Consider the following 17337-nt stretch of genomic DNA (forward strand, 5'->3'; position numbering starts at 1 on the left):
AACCATATTTTATGTTATTTTTTAAAAAAAATAAAAAAACACACACACATATTTTATGTCCAATCATAAATCCCATAAGATGGTTAAAGAATGAATAAAGACTTAAAGAAGCAAGTCAATCATATTTTATGTCTGGCCTAAACTAAATAGAATTTGTTATATAAACTCGGGTGTACAGACTCTCAAACTAAAACGGTTTTGTGTGGTTTGGTTTTTTTTTTTTTTTTAATAGACTAATGTGATATTTTGGTGTGATTTGGTTTGGTTTTGGGTTTTGCAATACTGTTATCTATTATTTTTTTAGAATGTTAAAATTATTTAATACAGAGTATTCTGTAGTTTAATTAGACAATTAATGAATTGAAAAAAAAGTTAAATTTATATTGGCTAAAAATATCACATTAGTCTATGCATAAATCAGATTATATATTATCAAACTTTTATAATTACCTCTAATTTTTGAAAAAGGAATATAAAAATAAATTAGTAATCACTCATAAACGGTCTGAGGCGTAATCTTTTCACCTTAAAAAAAATAAGTTAAATAAGCTGGTCTAGTTATCACCCATTCACCCCTTTCAAGTTTATTCTTTTCTTTTACCCGTTGCCGTCTGGATCCTATTTACGTCTGCGCTGACTCGCAGCACCTCGCCCCCTCACTCCTCCATTGAAGTGCACTCTATACTCCATTGAAGCGGCTTGTGAGCTTTCTCTCTTCTCTTGAAGCTCGGACGTCGATCAATATATCAGTCGCCGCTCTGCTGCCATTGGTGGGGCCAATCGCATTCAGCAGTGACATCAAAATGTGCTAAAAACCCTCACCTCTGAGGTAAAATATCGAATATCAATCTCAAAATCTAGTGTTAATCGTTTGATTCAATTGTCAGTTATCTTTTAATTTAACAGGTGTATATAGTTTAATGTCTAATGAGTTTCGATTTGATTGGTGTTTTTATCTTTACAAGTTCATGGGTGTTTTAAGGTGTAATGGGCTTTACCTCGTTGGGTGTGTTGAGGTTCGATTTCATAGTGTACTGAGTTTGATTCCTTTCATACTAAGAACTTATAATTATCAGATAAGAAAAAAGAGAATATGATTGTATAAAGTAGTTATTCATAGCGAAATGCTAGTATGTAGAAGATAAAGAAATTGGTTGTAATTCAATTTTTCAATTGAATTACATAACTGAACATTGTATTGTATGATATATTTATTTGATATTGAAATTGCATCCTCATTCCAAATTATAAGTACTTTCCCTACTTTTGATTTTAATTGCACTGTTTCTTTGCTCTATATATATTTTTTTTTTGGCACTAAATCTTACATTGTTGCTGCATTAGATCGAATTTATAGATATCTGTTTGCCTGATTTTTAGATTTGACCTGATCTCTGTCTCCATCTAGTTTGAATATCTCTTAATTTTTTTGTTTATGTATTCCTGTATTAGATGTCTGGGCCAGGTTTGGACTGTTTTGTGGACCTAAACTTGCACTCTCAATAAGACTCGTAAGCCAGACTGTGCAAACTTTCCTTCGACTATTACTCATTTCAAGACATGGCATTAATTAAGCATAAGAACTGGTGTAAAATCTTGAGTGGAATGTTGATAGCTAATGTAGAGATTAATGAGATGGGAAGAAGATGGTATGCTAATAATACAAAGTTTGACTGGAATAAGCTGAGGCCAATGATAAAGCAGAGGATAGAAAACAGGTCTAGAGGATATCCAATCCGATCCATGATTCCTATTGCAGAAGAAGTTCTTCAAGCTCGATCTGACGTCATCCGCGGTGTCTCTGCACTCCTCAAGGTGTTGCCAGTAGTAGCCTGCAAGTAGGTTTCTTTATTTATTTACTAATTTTTATTAACATATTGAGTTATTTGCGCGTAGTTGTGTTGCATTTAAGTCCTTGTTGATATTTAAATACAAAAAGTTGAAGAATGACTCTTGTTGGGTTTCTGTTTCAACATTTATTCATATGTGTTAAGCCTGTTAAAACTTAAAGTGATCCCATTAGTTTAATTATCATTGGCAGATAGTGATTCGGATGATTCTCTCATTTGTTTGTTGTGTATTCTTAAAATCTTGAAGCTTATGTATCTTTGGCAATCCCTTTCTGTTGAGTTAAGAGACTTAAGTCAAACTTACTTTCTTGAAATAATTATATAGGAACATAAATATATGGGTGTATAACAGGGGATGCCAATAATTCATCCAGCATTGTCCAAAAGTGGTTCAGAAAATTTCTCATTTGTTTGTTGTGTATTTGTGAAGTCTTGCAGCTTATAAATCACTGTCCTTTTTGATGAGTTATGAGATTCAAGTAAAATATTCTCTCTTGAACGCTGTTTTCAAATACTTTTTTTGGGTACTATCTACTTCAGGTTCTGTAATTACATCATCTTTTCTACTTTTGATTGGTGCAACTTCTTTCAGGTACTGTACGGAAGTACATGTTGGTGAGACAGGTCACCTTATTCGTTCGTGCCATGGCCACAGACGATTGAACAAGAATCAGGCTCATCAATGGATCAGGGCAAGTTTAAATGATATACTTGTCCCCGTGGAGACATTCCATCTCGATAACATGGTCCAAGATGTGATCAAGCACCAGCAAAGATTTGATTTTGATCGTGTTCCTGCTGTTGTTGAACTGTGCTGTCAGGCAGGAGCTATTCCCCATGATTTGGATATTCAATCTTTGAACTGTTTGTCTGACCCTACTGTACATCTTGCTTTGAGCGGACCTGATTCCTTGTCTGCAGATCAACTGAGAGCCATAGGAAATCGAACATTAAGCGCATGGGAACTTCTTAGACATGGTGTGCAAAAGCTCTTGTTAGTCTATTCAGCTAAGGTCTGCAAATACTGTTCAGAAGTTCATGTGGGGCCATCAGGCCATAAGGCCCGACTTTGTGGAGTATTCAAGTATCAGAATTGGCGAGGTAATCATTTCTGGGAAAAGGCAGGTGTAGATGATTTGGTACCACCTAAAATGGTGTGGTTTCGTCGGCCTCAAGACCCTCCAGCACTTTTGCATGAAGACCGCAATTATTATGGACACGCACCTGCTGTAATAGATCTCTGCATGAAGGCTGGTGCTGTGTCACCCCCAAGTATTTGTGTATGATGAAAGCTCAAGGTTTAAAAGGGCCGCCTCCATATAGGGCTTCTGGCTAAATGCACATCTTTGACTGCTCTTGGCTTTGCATTCACTTGCCATTGTCTATGGTTTTTGAGATCAAGCAAATTCTGTTTTAGCACGACCTTACATCCCCAAAGAAGCTTTTGGATGACAGTCTGGTATGTCCGTGTGACCAAATTCATTGTAAATAATATTTTGTTTAAGATATTTAGATTTAGTTGATTTTATCATTTGTATGCCTGTTGAAATGAATGGACTGGCAAACCCCACCAAAGTTTGGATCTAAGTGGCGGAAAGAGGGGGGGTTGTTATTTTATCCAGATTAGCTGAATTTTTGAGCTGATCAGTTCTGGCCCAGGATATAGTTCAGGTTTTGGCTGAAATTTTCGATTTTGACTTGTGGGTTGGACTAATGTGCGTTAGTTTCTAGTCCAGTTAGTCTATTCTGGTCAAAAAATGTGGCCCCTCTTGATTTTTAGGCTGAAATTCGCCTGGGTTTTGTTTCCATAGCCGATTTGGTCTTCTGATAGATGAATTATGACGGGTAAGTCAAATAAAAAGATCTCTTACCACTTGATATGTGGCAGATTAGATTTACTTCTTCGTGGCTCCACCCAAAAGATAAATATCAGCAAGCTTCCATTAGCTTTCTTGACACTTAATCTCTGTCTTGATATGAGGGGAGAAATTATGTGAAATATGTAAAATCCACCTCCAAGGTAAATCCTAGGATTTTGGTGATATTTTTTTGAAGTTTATAATTTATAAGTCAGATTATTAATTTTGTAAGATAATGCAGGTATCTAGAAAATTAATACCTTGTGAGTCTGTAATCAGTTCACCACAATGACACAAAAGTATAATGGATTGTAAATAATGAGAGAAATTATTGTGCTAATATGATATAATTTGGGTAAAAACCAAGGCATTTAAATAGTTGGGATTTCCGTGATCCGGAGCTGATTTCCACTGGCGATTGCACTCTCCCTCTTTAAAATATAGTGTAGAAATTAATTTAAGGTGTGCGGAAATCTTATTAAAAGAATTTCCCGTTTGATTGTAACTAAAGTGTATTCTGATCTTGGACTGATGCATGTCCAATTGTCCACCAAAATCATGTTCAAGATTGATGACTAGTGATTCAATTTTTTTTATGAAATCTTGGAATCCCATTATGTAGTTTTCTTGCTCTACTAGTCTAGTTTGTTTGCTTTTACAGTTTTGATTGTCTTAGAAATAACACCCCTAACTTGTGAACCTGGGCTAAAGTAACTCAACGAGAAGATTTCTGATTTTCCTACCAATTACCCTGTGTGTAACTGGAGATTCTGAATTACTTGCTTTATCTGCATGTTTTGGACATGTAATTTGACCTGCATAGGAATTTTGGTCAATAGTGTTTTCATCTCTTAGGCATGTTACAACGATTCTCTTGGTTAGTGCCCTAAAATCCTAAAAATGCACCAGGTTTGACATTACTTTTTTGGCCTCTCTGTTCCCCCTTTTCCTCATCAATTAAGGGATTGCTTTGGCTTCCAAAGGATACTGGTTTTCAGATCTTGACAGGGAATTTTTTTTTTATATTTTTTTATATTAAAGAATTGAAGTGAGTAGTGATCTTGTTAGGCCAAATTTCATCCTTTCGAAACTTGGTAGTTGGAATTTGGTGACAGTAACTAACAGTTATGTCACCAATTCTTCCTTGTGAAATGCAGCGACCATGAGAATCACCTTGTCAAATTCTGTTAATTTTGGAAGTTGCTATTAAGGAATTATAGGGTTTCAGGTTTGATGTATTGTGGGCATATATACCCTGGAAAGTAAGGAGGAATTTTGGAAATGTTTGAGGTGATGTATATACTTTTGTACTTACGTGAGGATCTCTTTTTTTATTCCCGAAAAGAGAAATTTGATCTTATTTTAGGGTGCTTCTATTTTAAAGCTGCCCTAGTAATTTAATCAGGTAGCCACATAATGTATGTAGTTATGTCCAGAATATTGAAAATGCCATTGAGATTTTTGTCCGATTTTAGATTTATCATTGCTCAGATTTTATCATGCATAACTTGGTATACCTAATACCTCACTGATGATTTTGATAGTTTACCCTCTGACTTTGCATCTATCATTGTCTGATAATGAGTTTCAGGTGCAGTGATGCCAAGTGTATATTACTCCCCGGTCTATAAATCGCAACTATTCAAACCTCTGACTTTGCTCATGCAAGCCTCAAGAAATTGTCAAGTGAAGAGGCTCCTTCATGAATTACTCGCGCACCTATTCAAACCTCTTAACAGCTTCTAAATGGTTGATAGTTGGATACTTGTCGGTTGCCATTGTGGATTTGTGCATTGTTTTTAGTTATGCTAACTATCCTTTAAAAGAATAAGTTGTGGAGACAAAAGTACAACTTATAGTTTTATTGACAGATATCTCATCATCATCATCTTAATAGGACAGCAAATTGTATACTTTGATTACCAAATTTGGTTTACCAATACCACCTACCATATTGATATTGTTGTTATTGTTACAAGCAGAAATTCATCACAAGCAAATATTCAAATGTGTCATTTGAATACAAAATTGTGGTGAAAGGTTTGGTGCTGTATGGAGCTTATGAAACTGACCAAACTTGCACGATGTGGCTGCGTTCACCAAAGCCTAATGTCATAAATATAATTTTCTTCTTCAACAATTGGTAACTTACCCTTCAAACTATGCATTTTGGCAATCTCATACAACCAAATTGAGTACATGCTACCAATTCATATCTTACCCAAGTATTTCCATATTTTCCATGCTATAAAGAACAATGAGTATAGACTGTAGAGAGATATGGAGTAAACGGATACTACACTTTGTAAAAATACACTTTATAAAAATGTGCAAGTAGTAGTTAGTATTGCTGTAAATCATATTGCTTGGGTATTGATTGAACTATTGTTGTTTTGTAAAGGAGAGGACTTCGTAGAAGGTGACTTCTAGTTTTAAAGTGGCCAACCAACTCGTGTACTCAAGGTACGTACAAGAATACGAAAAATCTTGACTTTAGGAGCATGTTTAAGGACTTGGAAAAACTTAGAATCATGCTAGGGAACTTGTAGATTGGTTGAAATTGTTTGGTAGTGAGTTTGATTGATGATTGGTTTGATTTATGTATGAGAAATTCGTATTGATTTTCCTTGTAAGTATTATTTATGCAATAATTTGCAAGATGAGCTTAGAGGCAAAGGTACAAGGATATATGGAATGAATTATTACTATTCACTAATATTGAAATGGAATGAGTAAAGGAAGAATTAAAGTCTTATAAGACAAGGTCGAGGATTTGAGGTGCCTTATGCACTTAAGGTGTTTATACACCGAGGTAGTTAAAGGATTCAATAATAAGTATTGTTTGTCACTAATAAATCAAGAATTGAATTGGAAACTTGAATTGCTTGAGTGATGATTGTTTAATTGCTTGTATTATTTTGCATTAGAGTCATCACCAAGTTTAAACCGGTAAATCACGTAAAGTGCAAGAAGGATGAGCAATAAAACTCTGGATTTGTGCACATCTAGAGTAATGACAAACAGGGGTTGGGGTTCACGGGGTATTAGCCGTGTAAGAGGTCGCTGATCTACGAGTCTCTTGTTTTCAAATACTTTTAAAATTATAATGAGTTAGATGAGATCTCATACTAGCTATGGCCACGGAGTCGCGCCCGTCTGCCATTGGATGTTTATTAATGTCTCCGAAAGGAGGCGTAGGGTTTTCTTTATTAATGTTCCGAAATGGTGCATAGGGGGACAACCCGGTCTATTGCTTAATCCAATCAATTAATGAAATAATCAATGCTATTTAGGGAAATCTTAGTAATGCTAACATTTGAGTCATGTGTTCGAGTCAATGATTACATTGTGTGTGTGCAGAATGATTTTTAGTAACATGCTAGGGCTCTTTACCACATTCGTAGCTTGTATGTACTCAGCGTTGCTGATTGCGTGCTTTTGTGTGTCTTTTTCTTGGTCATGGCCTTCGCCCTTCAATGACCCTATAATGATCCAATTTTTACACTTGTAATATTGGGGAGCAGATTAATCACAGGTTTTTACATAATCAGAACTTGCATCAAGGTGATGGGATTTTGAGTGGAGCGTTGGTTAATCTCATAGTTTATTTCATTTCATTTCATAAGTTGATTTTATTTTGACTCTAATTTTTATTCACTTACTATTTGATTTGGTTTTGATTAATGGCCGTAATGGTTCCAACTTGTAAGACTAAATTTAGTTTTGATTATTAGTTTTAAACTTATTTTTAACTAAGTTAGTTTTCCGCTTCTAATTTCTGATCTAGCCTTAACGTTTGAACACGTGGCGGTAGCACGTCAGTAATTCTCTTGCAGCTTGTTAAAAGTATTTACAGGTTTTAAAGAGAGAATTATTGGGGTGTTACATATATCTTTATAATTTGCTTACATTTATTAAATTTTTCACTTAAATTCACTATCTACTTTTTAGATCAATCATCCAAATCCCTAATTTCTATCGTTAATCTCTTCTTATATACCAAATTCTACTCAAAATTAAGCTATTGGAGTGCAAAATTTGGGGCAATTTCACTCAAATTGAAGATTTCTACGCCAATTTCTACCAAATTACAAGCAATTTCTTCCTCAGTGTAGTCTAATGGCGGTCTTGGAACCTGCGGAGCAGGACACCATGTCTCCGCCGAAGAAGAAACAGCTTTCTGAATATGATAAAAGGTTCAATTCAATTATTTCAGCTATTTTTGTTCGTTTGCAATTTTTCAGATTTAATTGCTTTATTTTGTGAAGAATTTCTCATAAATTTTGTTTTTGATTTTCAGAAGGAAGAAGAATCTTGTGCCTGGAGGATTGTTGAAGGCTGAATTGAGACCTGGTGGAGGAGAATCTACACCTTCTGATGGTGATCAGGTTTTTAGTTAGTAATTTTTCATAATTACATCATATTTTGATAATTGATTTTGATGAAATAATTTGTATCACATAATTATTGTTTAGTAAACTATTTCTTATTACATAAAAAAAAATTCTTATTATGATTTTGATGAAATTGTTTGTATCACATAATTAGGTAATCTACCATTGCACTGTGCGTACAATGGAAGGAGTTGGTGTTTACTCTACCAGAAAAGATTTTGGAGGTGCGTATAACCTTTCATTTTTCACTCGTCTTAACTCGAATATAATGTTGTTTTGGGGTGTATTTAGAGTCGCAAAGGGCAGTGGTGTAGAGAATGTGGACGGGATACGATATGAAGTCTTGAGTATTGCCCTCCGAGACTAACTAATGTTGTTATATATATTGTTGAATCCTGTTGCTTGGACCAATCGATCATAATGGATGTCAGTGTTCTTCCTTATTTTGATCACTGAATATAGAAGCTGTAGTAATTAATAGTTACATTGTTGGTTGCTATAATTATCTTTCACCTTATATCCGTATCTTCCACTAACGATGAAAGCATTGTACTTCAGTGACTAACAAGAGTAACACTGAAAGCATTGTACTTCAGTCATTCTCTTTAATGACTATTCCTTGTTGTGATCAAATGATCTTATTAATCTTTTTCTCGTCACTTATCACGGGAATGTTATGATTAGTGAAACTTCCTTTAATTTGTGCATGTAAGTCTCCAATCTTTGGTCAAATTGTCGTGAGGCAACTTATTAAAAATGAGCAACAATTTGTTTCTTCCTGTTAGCCTGCTTTTGTGTCTGCCACTTTTCTGTTGCATCTCAGTGTTTCTTCTCCTTGACTCTACGAGGTTGAAAAATGCTATATTGACGAAGGAAGAAAAAAGAAAGTGCAAGAAAGATATGACATCCTCTAAGTGAAACAAAGACTGGAAAAGGGTGTCCTTGGAAAATGGAAAGTGTTATATCCAAAGTCCCTTCGCCCAAAGTGGCTCCAAGAATGTCTCTTACTCCTCCGCAAATTAGAAATAGCTTCTAGATACTAGAATATTCTAGATTCATCCAACTGCAACAAATATTGGCTAGTACAGTGTCATGTGCAGCAACCAGAAGTTGCTATCTAGATTTCTGTCTTTTCATTGGTCTCTTTTTATGCTTTTCTGAGATTATTTTTGTCATCATCTGTAGGAAAGGAATTTGTTGTTTGAGTCTCTATTCTCTAGTGATACATCCTAGATGGCTATTTGGTTCTTGATAATTTTTGTGCGTAGAACTTTTGGTTGTGATTTTCTAAATCTCAACTAATTACAATGGATTTTGATTCGGTGCTGATATTATTCATCTATAGTTCTTGCAGAATTTTCTTTTAGCTATCATATATGGTCTTTGGTGACTTGATATTTGATGCTTTTTGAAAAGTTAAATTTACACCTTGATGCCATATATATTATTATTTTCTCTGCTCTTAGCAGGTACGGGAGCGCCTATAAGGCAAGTTTTGGGTAAAAGCAAGATGATACTGGGATTGCTTGAAGGAATACCTACAATGCAGAAGGGTGAAGTTTGCATGGTAATATTCTGTTAGTGCTACAGACCAATTGCATTGTAAGCTGTTTATACAATATCAACTTAATATATAAACATATAATGTTCTAGCCAATATTAACAGCAATAAAGGAAAGTCCAATTTGTGGATATTCTCATCTTTGGGAGGGGGTGTTGGGGAAAATAACACAGAAAAGCAAAGAAAGATGTGGTTTCAGATTGTAAGGACATATATGCCTGCTGCAAAGAGATGCGTTAGCTATAGGTGTTGAGGGTTCAGGATTTCTTCTTGTATCTTCCAAAATTGTGTGGATGTGTATCATTTGATCATGTGAACTTTCCTTGTGATACTATATAGGTACTGTATTTTGACAATAAGCCAATGTCTCAAGTTGTTTTTATATGTTAGACATGGGACTTCCAAAGTGATAGGTCCTTTATTGACGCACCTTAGAGTTGGCTATTGGTTATTGGTGCTGAGTGCTGACTCGTAGATGATCTCTGCTTGCATCACAAAGTAATGAAAAATAATAATCCATATCTAAGGAAGATGCTGGCCTGCTGTTTCTGCTTCTGTATTGTGCATGCATTTTGATGATTTATAGGTTCTGAAATTCCTTCTTTGGGTTTATCATTCTGCTATTATGATTTGTATGCAGTTCAGGATGAAATCTGGGATGCATTATGGTGAGCCTGATTGCCCAGTTCCAGTCTCAGAGGGCTTCCCAAAGGATGTTGATCTCAACTTTGAGATTGAACTCGTTGATTTTGGCAAAGCTAAGGTAAGATTTATTTTTCCCTAAATGTTGTATGTTGATATGATAACACTATAATGTCTACTTTGTGGTGACAAATTTTGGAAAGGAAATTACTGACAATTGTGACAAACAATATTTATAATAAGACAAGAATGAGATTATTTACATTTTGTGAGGTAACATTGAAGATCATATAAATCATATTTTGTCCTTTTTGATTTCAAGTACCTTGTGATGTTTAAGTGCCTATAAAATATTCAGGCATGAAGTTTAGCTTCTGTTGTATAAAAATTTCAGTTATTCTTACAACATCAAACTTGTTTAATTTTCAGTTATTTCTGAAGATCTTGGAGTTGTGAAAAAGGTATGAAAATGATCACAATCTTGTATGGCATATAAATTCCATTTTTCTTATCATAGTGTAATGAACTGAAACTCTTGTCTGGCAAAGGTTTTTAGATTCTCTTCTATAGTGTAATAAACTGAAATTTTGGGCATAAATTAGAGGGAGATGAACTTGATTGATAATATGAGAATTACAGAAGATATAATTGATATTGAGCTTTTGAGAGTCTCTCTTTGAAACTAAAATGAACACTTGATAAAATTCTTCATCATTTATGTCTTCCTAATTTCCTCTGATAATAGATTAACTGATCTTCCTCTTTTTGTTGCTCAAGCTACTTTTAATCGAATTGTAAAGCAATTCCTAATTTGTCCATCCCCTATCCCCAATGCATTACACATAGCAAACTTGTCGTAAAACTGAGAATATAATATTCTAGAGACGTGTTCTAGGAGAAAAAGAAAGTATGAAAAGGTTTCACAGTGCAGAATGGTTGTCTTATTTATTTTGACTCATGATTTTGGATTGTTAATACAGTCTGCAATAGAATTACTTGTTCAGATTCTGGTTTCCTCTGATCCTTGTCTGGTCTGAGTGTTTTGATAGGTATACATATGTATAAATTATACCGGCAGGTAACCTGTGGTATATGTGATTGAGTGATGCTCTTCGATATAATAAGTGTCGAGAAGTTAAACCAGTTGACAGAGCCACATATCATTTTCTCTTCTTTTAGCATGATACACAGTGGCGGACCCACGTGTAGTCATAGTGGGTCCCAGGACAACCTATTATTTTATTTTAAAAAAAAAAAAAAAACTAATTTTTTTTCACGAATCACGCTTTCCTCTCTCTGTACTCCTTTATATCTATTTCTTGCTGTACTCCTTCCTCTCTCTCTCCTCCATTTAAGCGTACTCGAAATTCTCCATTGAAGGGGCTTCTGAGCTTTCTCTCCTCCATTGAAGCAGTCTCTAAGGTTAGATGCTTCTTTTTCTTTAATCATCTAATATTAATTTTGACAATCTAGTGTTAATCGTGTATTTAATTGTCAGTATATTCTCAATTTAGGGTTCTTCGAAGTTGGATAATTGAACTATTGGTTATAGATAGTCGAAGAATTGAACGTAATTTTTGGAGTCTAGTTTGATAATTGAGTCAATTTTGGTTGCTAATTTGTGAATTGTAGTTTATTTATTTTATTTTACAGGGAAAACACAAATTCACAAATTCCGAGGGGTGGGGGAATGGTTTCAGGGGTAGGGGTTTTGAGTTTATGGCGGTTTCGGGTCAGGGAAAGGGGTGGGGGTTTCGGGTGGGGAAAGGGATGGGAGTTTAGGGTGGTTTCGGGTTGGGGAATTCAAGTTTTGGGTGGTTTCGTTGGTGGGGCTGGGGCGGGGGGTCTATTGCGCTCATGTGGCTTTGGAAGGAGGGTGGTTTCGGTGGTGGTGCAGGCAGAGGCGGACCCACATGTAGTGGCCATTACTCTAGCCTAACAGAGTGAAGCTAGGAATTGTGAAAATGTTTGATGAGCAAGATTTAGTGGCCTAATCTTTTCACCTTTTCTCATTCACCAGCGATTATATTAGACGGTAGAATTGCTCGACTTGGGGACCTTTGTTTTAATAACCTTGAAAGAACCCTTGTATGATTTAGATTTGATTAGGAATTCCTTTTGTTCCTTTCCTCATAACTTGAGTTTCCCGTTGCACTCACTGGGTTATGTAACTCATGTTGGATGAACTTGTAAAATGAAAATGTTAGTGAAATAAACAAATGAACTTATGAGAAGTTTAGTGTTGTGGTATATCTGGTATATCTCATCTGACTGCCTTCTTTGTAGAAGCAGGGTCCAGAAACATACCCATTTAAGACCTGAATATTAAGTAGCTCTTAATTGAGATAGTTGCAGGTGTGCTTTTGCTAGGAGTCTTATTGTAGAAGAAGCTCGATCAGAACCTAGCTTTATTTATGGTAAGAAGTTTCTAGTCTCTGATTGGATATGTAGGAGGGCAATGTTTACTTTAGCCCTGTACGATTACTTGAGAAAAAATAACTTAATGTTATTTTTTCTGGTTTAATTTGAGATGAACGCTCTAGAGATTTGAAGATATTAAGAAATAGAGTGGCATTTGTGTGAGGCCATGGGCACTAAGAAAGGCAAATTAATAACAATGTAGTGCCCGCTGAGTTCCTACTTTTGAGAAACTCACTAGCATTGACTCATTTCTAGAGCATCCTTTATTACTTAGATTGGATTATTTTTCTGAGTTTTTGATTGTAAGTTGACATGAACTATAGCTTGCTGAATTGAGCTTCCTAATTAACTTATGAGCAGTCCTAGCATAAGATGTGTGTAAAGGTGTTATTTTTATAGTTAATGGGTAGTTGATCAAGGATTGGTGACTGTTGATGATTGAATAGGGCCAATAGGGGTGAACTTTGTCTTGGTAGCATTGTTCAATGACTTATGCACAATTCTCCTGTGACTGTATGGGAGTGTCTTATAGAGTTTATTTATATTACTTTAGTTTAAATGGTAATGCTTGCCATCCATAGAAAATGATGTTTATAGATATGAATGCTTCTGACATTCTGAGCTTTGAGGTAGAATATTTGCTGGTAACTTGGTGTTTTAAAGCAAGAGATTTGTTTGAACAAACATTGACTAATTGTCATGAGACCATGTATACCGTACAAGGGAAGTAGATTTGCATTGACATAGACCCCAAAAAAGGTGTATTTAAGTTTGTGTTGATTGTTGAACATTTAGGTTGAGATCTTTCAGGGATTTAGTTTAGAGTTCAAGTTTTGTATAGTACAAGGTCGATGGACGACGATACAAGCTTTAACTATTATACAAGCTTTGACTATTTTTTGATATTATATGCGGTCGATGGACGATGATGGGACAACCTATTAATCAAATCCTGGATCCGCCACTGTGTATGACAATGGTCCGCCTAAGACTACGTTAACACATACGATAGAAACTTTACCTACTTAAATCTTAATTATAAATGTGTACGAATAAATCGATGAACTATACAAACTTGGTTGTTATTTGTTAAATAAACGTTTATTAAAAAAGTTTTAGGACTAACTGACAACTAGCTAGAGCTTAGCCAGTCATACTGCCGTTTTAATCTTATTTTACCCAATTGATTTGAGTACATCACTATTCACTACATCATCATTGCAATAAACATTTCAAAATTAATTTACAAATTACTCCATCAATTTCAAAATTTGGATTTATTTGCTTTTTATAAAAAAAAAAAAAATTAAATATTAAAGGATAATTCATCTGCGTATAACCTAATTATTATTAATTTTTACAATTTTGATATTACTAGGCTGGGAAAACAATCGCCTCTTTTCTACTCATCTCTTCTAGGGTTTCTTTAAATTCTTGGCCATTTAGGCCGGAAATAGTCAAATTTCTTTGAAAACTAGACTATTTATGACCCTTCCCCTTAATTTTCTTTAGGTTTCAATAAATCTACACGAGTAGTGTAAATATTCGTCTGTCTCCCTATGATGGAGTGTCTCCCTATAGTGGAGTCGTTAGGTTTTGTTAGTTTAGTTGTTTGTTTATATTTAGAGTTTGTTTGTGTGTTAGAGTTTATAAAAAAGGTAGTCATCTTTTGCCCTAATATCAATTCGTTGGTAAAGATTTGTTCGGGATCACAACGGTTGTCAAAGTTTCAAATGTGTTCAAGTGAATCAGGTGAAAATCATCCTTACGGCTACAACAAATTGTTAGACCATCTGTTCGGAAAAGCTGTATATTCCAGCGATGTGTGCGAGAGATGTATCTCAATGCAAGATTTATTCAACGTCGTAGCTTTGATGAAGGAAACCTTAATTTGATTCAATTTTATGTATTTGTTCATTTAGATTTCATTTGTAAATGTCATCGTATGGCTTTTTATTAATGAATTGTTTTGTTTTAAAAAAGAATATATATATATGTCGGGGAGCTAACATGTTGGCTATGTCTGAGGAGCTCTTTTGGCTTGGTCATTTGCTACAAGTTTTGTTGTTGGCAATTAATTAATGAGGGCAAATATGTAAACAAATATTTCGTATTATTAAGAGCATAAATGTTTTCACACTATTTATAAGAGTTATAAAAAAAAACATCAATGAGGGCAAATAAGTAGATAAATATGGTCATGCGACTAGTCTTATTAGAATCGATGGGGTAGCTAGAATGCTAGATTAGATTAAAATACGTATAGACCTTCATTACTTTTTTTTTTAGGTAAGATGAAAGACTATAAACAATCATCTTTAACAAAGTTAAGCAAATAATTTACCTTTACAAGTAAGCAAATGTAGTTGGTGGGACTCGAATGTGTAGCTATAAAGTCACATGGTGAGTTCCCACCAATCCCTCCAAGCACGTTGTTGTTAGAGTCACTTTTCTACGGAATACTATTATGTATTAAAAAAGTACACTAATTAAAATAAAAAAAATGAGTGGCTCATATAACCGTGATTTGGTAGGCTATTCGTAACAAACTTGGGATTCCATCAAATGGCCACGAAATTGTTGCATGCTTAAATTCTCCAGCTTAATTATGACGCAGTAATTTCATGAAATAATTATGGCTAATCACAATTGTCAACCCTTATCAATGCATCATTGTAGTCTATAGATATAATATAACAAGTGGAGCGTTATTTCAATGGTCCTTATATTATATACATCACCCTAGGATTATATATAAAAACAAGGTGTACTAACACTCCAAAATTGATCATTATATATAACGATTACCCATCTTTTTGACGATAATTAAATGCATGATTATATATATATACTGCATGCTTAAATCCGAATCTTAAACCCCAAATTTCCAAACTCAAAAATCTATTTCTTCAAATTAATAATGGATCGACAATTTAGTGGTAGAAAATCACTTTCATGTTTGTTAGATGATGATAATATAGAAGATCAGTCACCTAGTTTTCATCACCTTTCTCAACTACAAAATCGAAGGCTTTCTTGTTATACTCACTTCCCCTTAGATGCCTCACCTTTGCACCCTCTAAGCCGCCTCGACAAATCATTATGGACTCGTACGTCTTTTACAAGTTCTTCTCATCCTTCTCTTCTCTATTGTTGCATCTCTTCTCTTCGCCATGATGGAGATCTCTACTCCATCGCGGTATCAGGGGACATAGTGATGACTGGCTCAAATAGTCGTCGAGTCCATGCATGGCAGTCAGGTGACTGCCATGCAATAGGCTACTTACAAGCTAGCTCGGGTGAAGTCCGAGCCATGGTTGCTCAAGGTAACATGCTCTTCACATCTCATAAGGATCACAAAATTAGGGTATGGTCCATGAGATCACACACTTGTAACAATAATACAACAAATAACTTTAAGCCTAGAAAAGTTACAACCTTACCAAACACCAACCACTTCAAAAATTTTGTCTTAAGGCCAACTGTCCCACAAAATAGGCTCACTTGTAAGCCAATTACCCCACAACATAAGGACATTATTTCTTGCATGGCTTATTACCATATTGAAGGAATTTTGTATACTGGGTCATTTGATAAAACTGTTAAAGCTTGGAAATTAAATGAGAGAAAATGTACCGACTCATTTATAGCTCATTCAGATAATATAAATGATATGGTAATTAACCAACAAAATGGCTATCTTTTTACTTGTTCTTCAGATGGGACAGTAAAAATGTGGTTAAGGGTGTATGGGGAGACTTCTCATGCTCTAATTAAGGTCCTTAGTTTTCATGCATACCCTATTTATGCTTTGGCTTTGAGTAATCAAAACCAAAGTAGTAGCTTCTTGTATTCAGGATCTTTTGATGGGTGTATTAATTTTTGGGAGCAAGAGGTTTCTTGTCAATATAATCAAGGCAACAGGTTCTTACAAGGGCATCAGTTTGCGGTTCTTTGCCTTGTGGCCATTGAGAATTTTGTGATAAGTGGATCTGAGGACGCGACAATTAGGATTTGGAGGAGGTCGTTGGAAGACAGAAAAGCAGGGTGTGCTCATGAGTGTCTCACCGTACTAGAAGGTCATAGAGGGCCGGTGAGATGCTTGTCTGCTTTTTTGCAGAAGGACAAATTTGTGGTGAGCTTTTTGGTGTTTAGTGCTAGTTTAGATCAGACTTTTAAGGTGTGGAGAGTTAAGCTTTTGCAGGAAATGAAGAGTTCTTCGGGTGATGGAGAAGATGATATGGAAAGAAAAAAGTCTGTGGAGATTGAAAATGGCCCTGTGCTGTCTCCTTCATGGGTGAAGAGGAAGCTTCAATCTCGCAGTGTTAACTCAGTTTAATCATGAGTTTATTGCGATGTTAGTTATATAATTTAGAAGCACATTGTATGTTAAGATTGTTACATATTATAAAGGTAATTTTATCATTCATGAATTCATTCATCATCCAGCTGCAATGTATATGATGCATAATTGCATACGACGAACAAGCTTGTTCCAGTCCCTGGCATGGACCAGACCAACAACGAGTCCTGTTGAAGGCCAGACTCGAACAAACTTGGCTAAGTGGTTGAACCACCCAAAGCCTGGCTTGTTCGAGTTCCATGGCAAC

At 35.1% G+C, this 17337-nt stretch overlaps 3 protein-coding genes across 3 annotated transcripts; all 3 read left to right on the forward strand.

Moving 5' to 3' along the window:
- The first annotated feature begins 561 nt into the window (after positions 1 to 561).
- On the forward strand, positions 562 to 5675 carry LOC110707370 (APO protein 4, mitochondrial-like). Its single transcript, XM_021885398.1, has 4 exons — positions 562 to 829; positions 1453 to 1838; positions 2443 to 3309; positions 5301 to 5675. Exons 2-3 carry the CDS (start codon positions 1561 to 1563, stop codon positions 3134 to 3136), a joined length of 972 nt encoding a protein of 323 aa, XP_021741090.1. The 5' UTR covers positions 562 to 829; positions 1453 to 1560; the 3' UTR covers positions 3137 to 3309; positions 5301 to 5675.
- Positions 5676 to 7628: 1953 nt separating this feature from the next.
- Positions 7629 to 14867, forward strand: LOC110707372 (peptidyl-prolyl cis-trans isomerase PASTICCINO1-like). Its single transcript, XM_021885399.1, has 6 exons — positions 7629 to 7905; positions 8010 to 8097; positions 8258 to 8327; positions 9573 to 9670; positions 10305 to 10427; positions 10736 to 14867. Exons 1-6 carry the CDS (start codon positions 7829 to 7831, stop codon positions 10760 to 10762), a joined length of 483 nt encoding a protein of 160 aa, XP_021741091.1. The 5' UTR covers positions 7629 to 7828; the 3' UTR covers positions 10763 to 14867.
- A 635-nt stretch (positions 14868 to 15502) lies between these two features.
- Positions 15503 to 17261, forward strand: LOC110707375 (protein JINGUBANG-like). The gene has a single exon (XM_021885406.1). It carries the CDS (start codon positions 15648 to 15650, stop codon positions 17064 to 17066), a length of 1419 nt encoding a protein of 472 aa, XP_021741098.1. The 5' UTR covers positions 15503 to 15647; the 3' UTR covers positions 17067 to 17261.
- Positions 17262 to 17337: the final 76 nt, after the last annotated feature.

Source organism: Chenopodium quinoa, unplaced genomic scaffold (assembly GCF_001683475.1).
Source record: "Chenopodium quinoa cultivar QQ74 unplaced genomic scaffold, ASM168347v1, whole genome shotgun sequence".
In the NCBI taxonomy this organism is placed as follows: domain Eukaryota; kingdom Viridiplantae; phylum Streptophyta; class Magnoliopsida; order Caryophyllales; family Amaranthaceae; genus Chenopodium; species Chenopodium quinoa.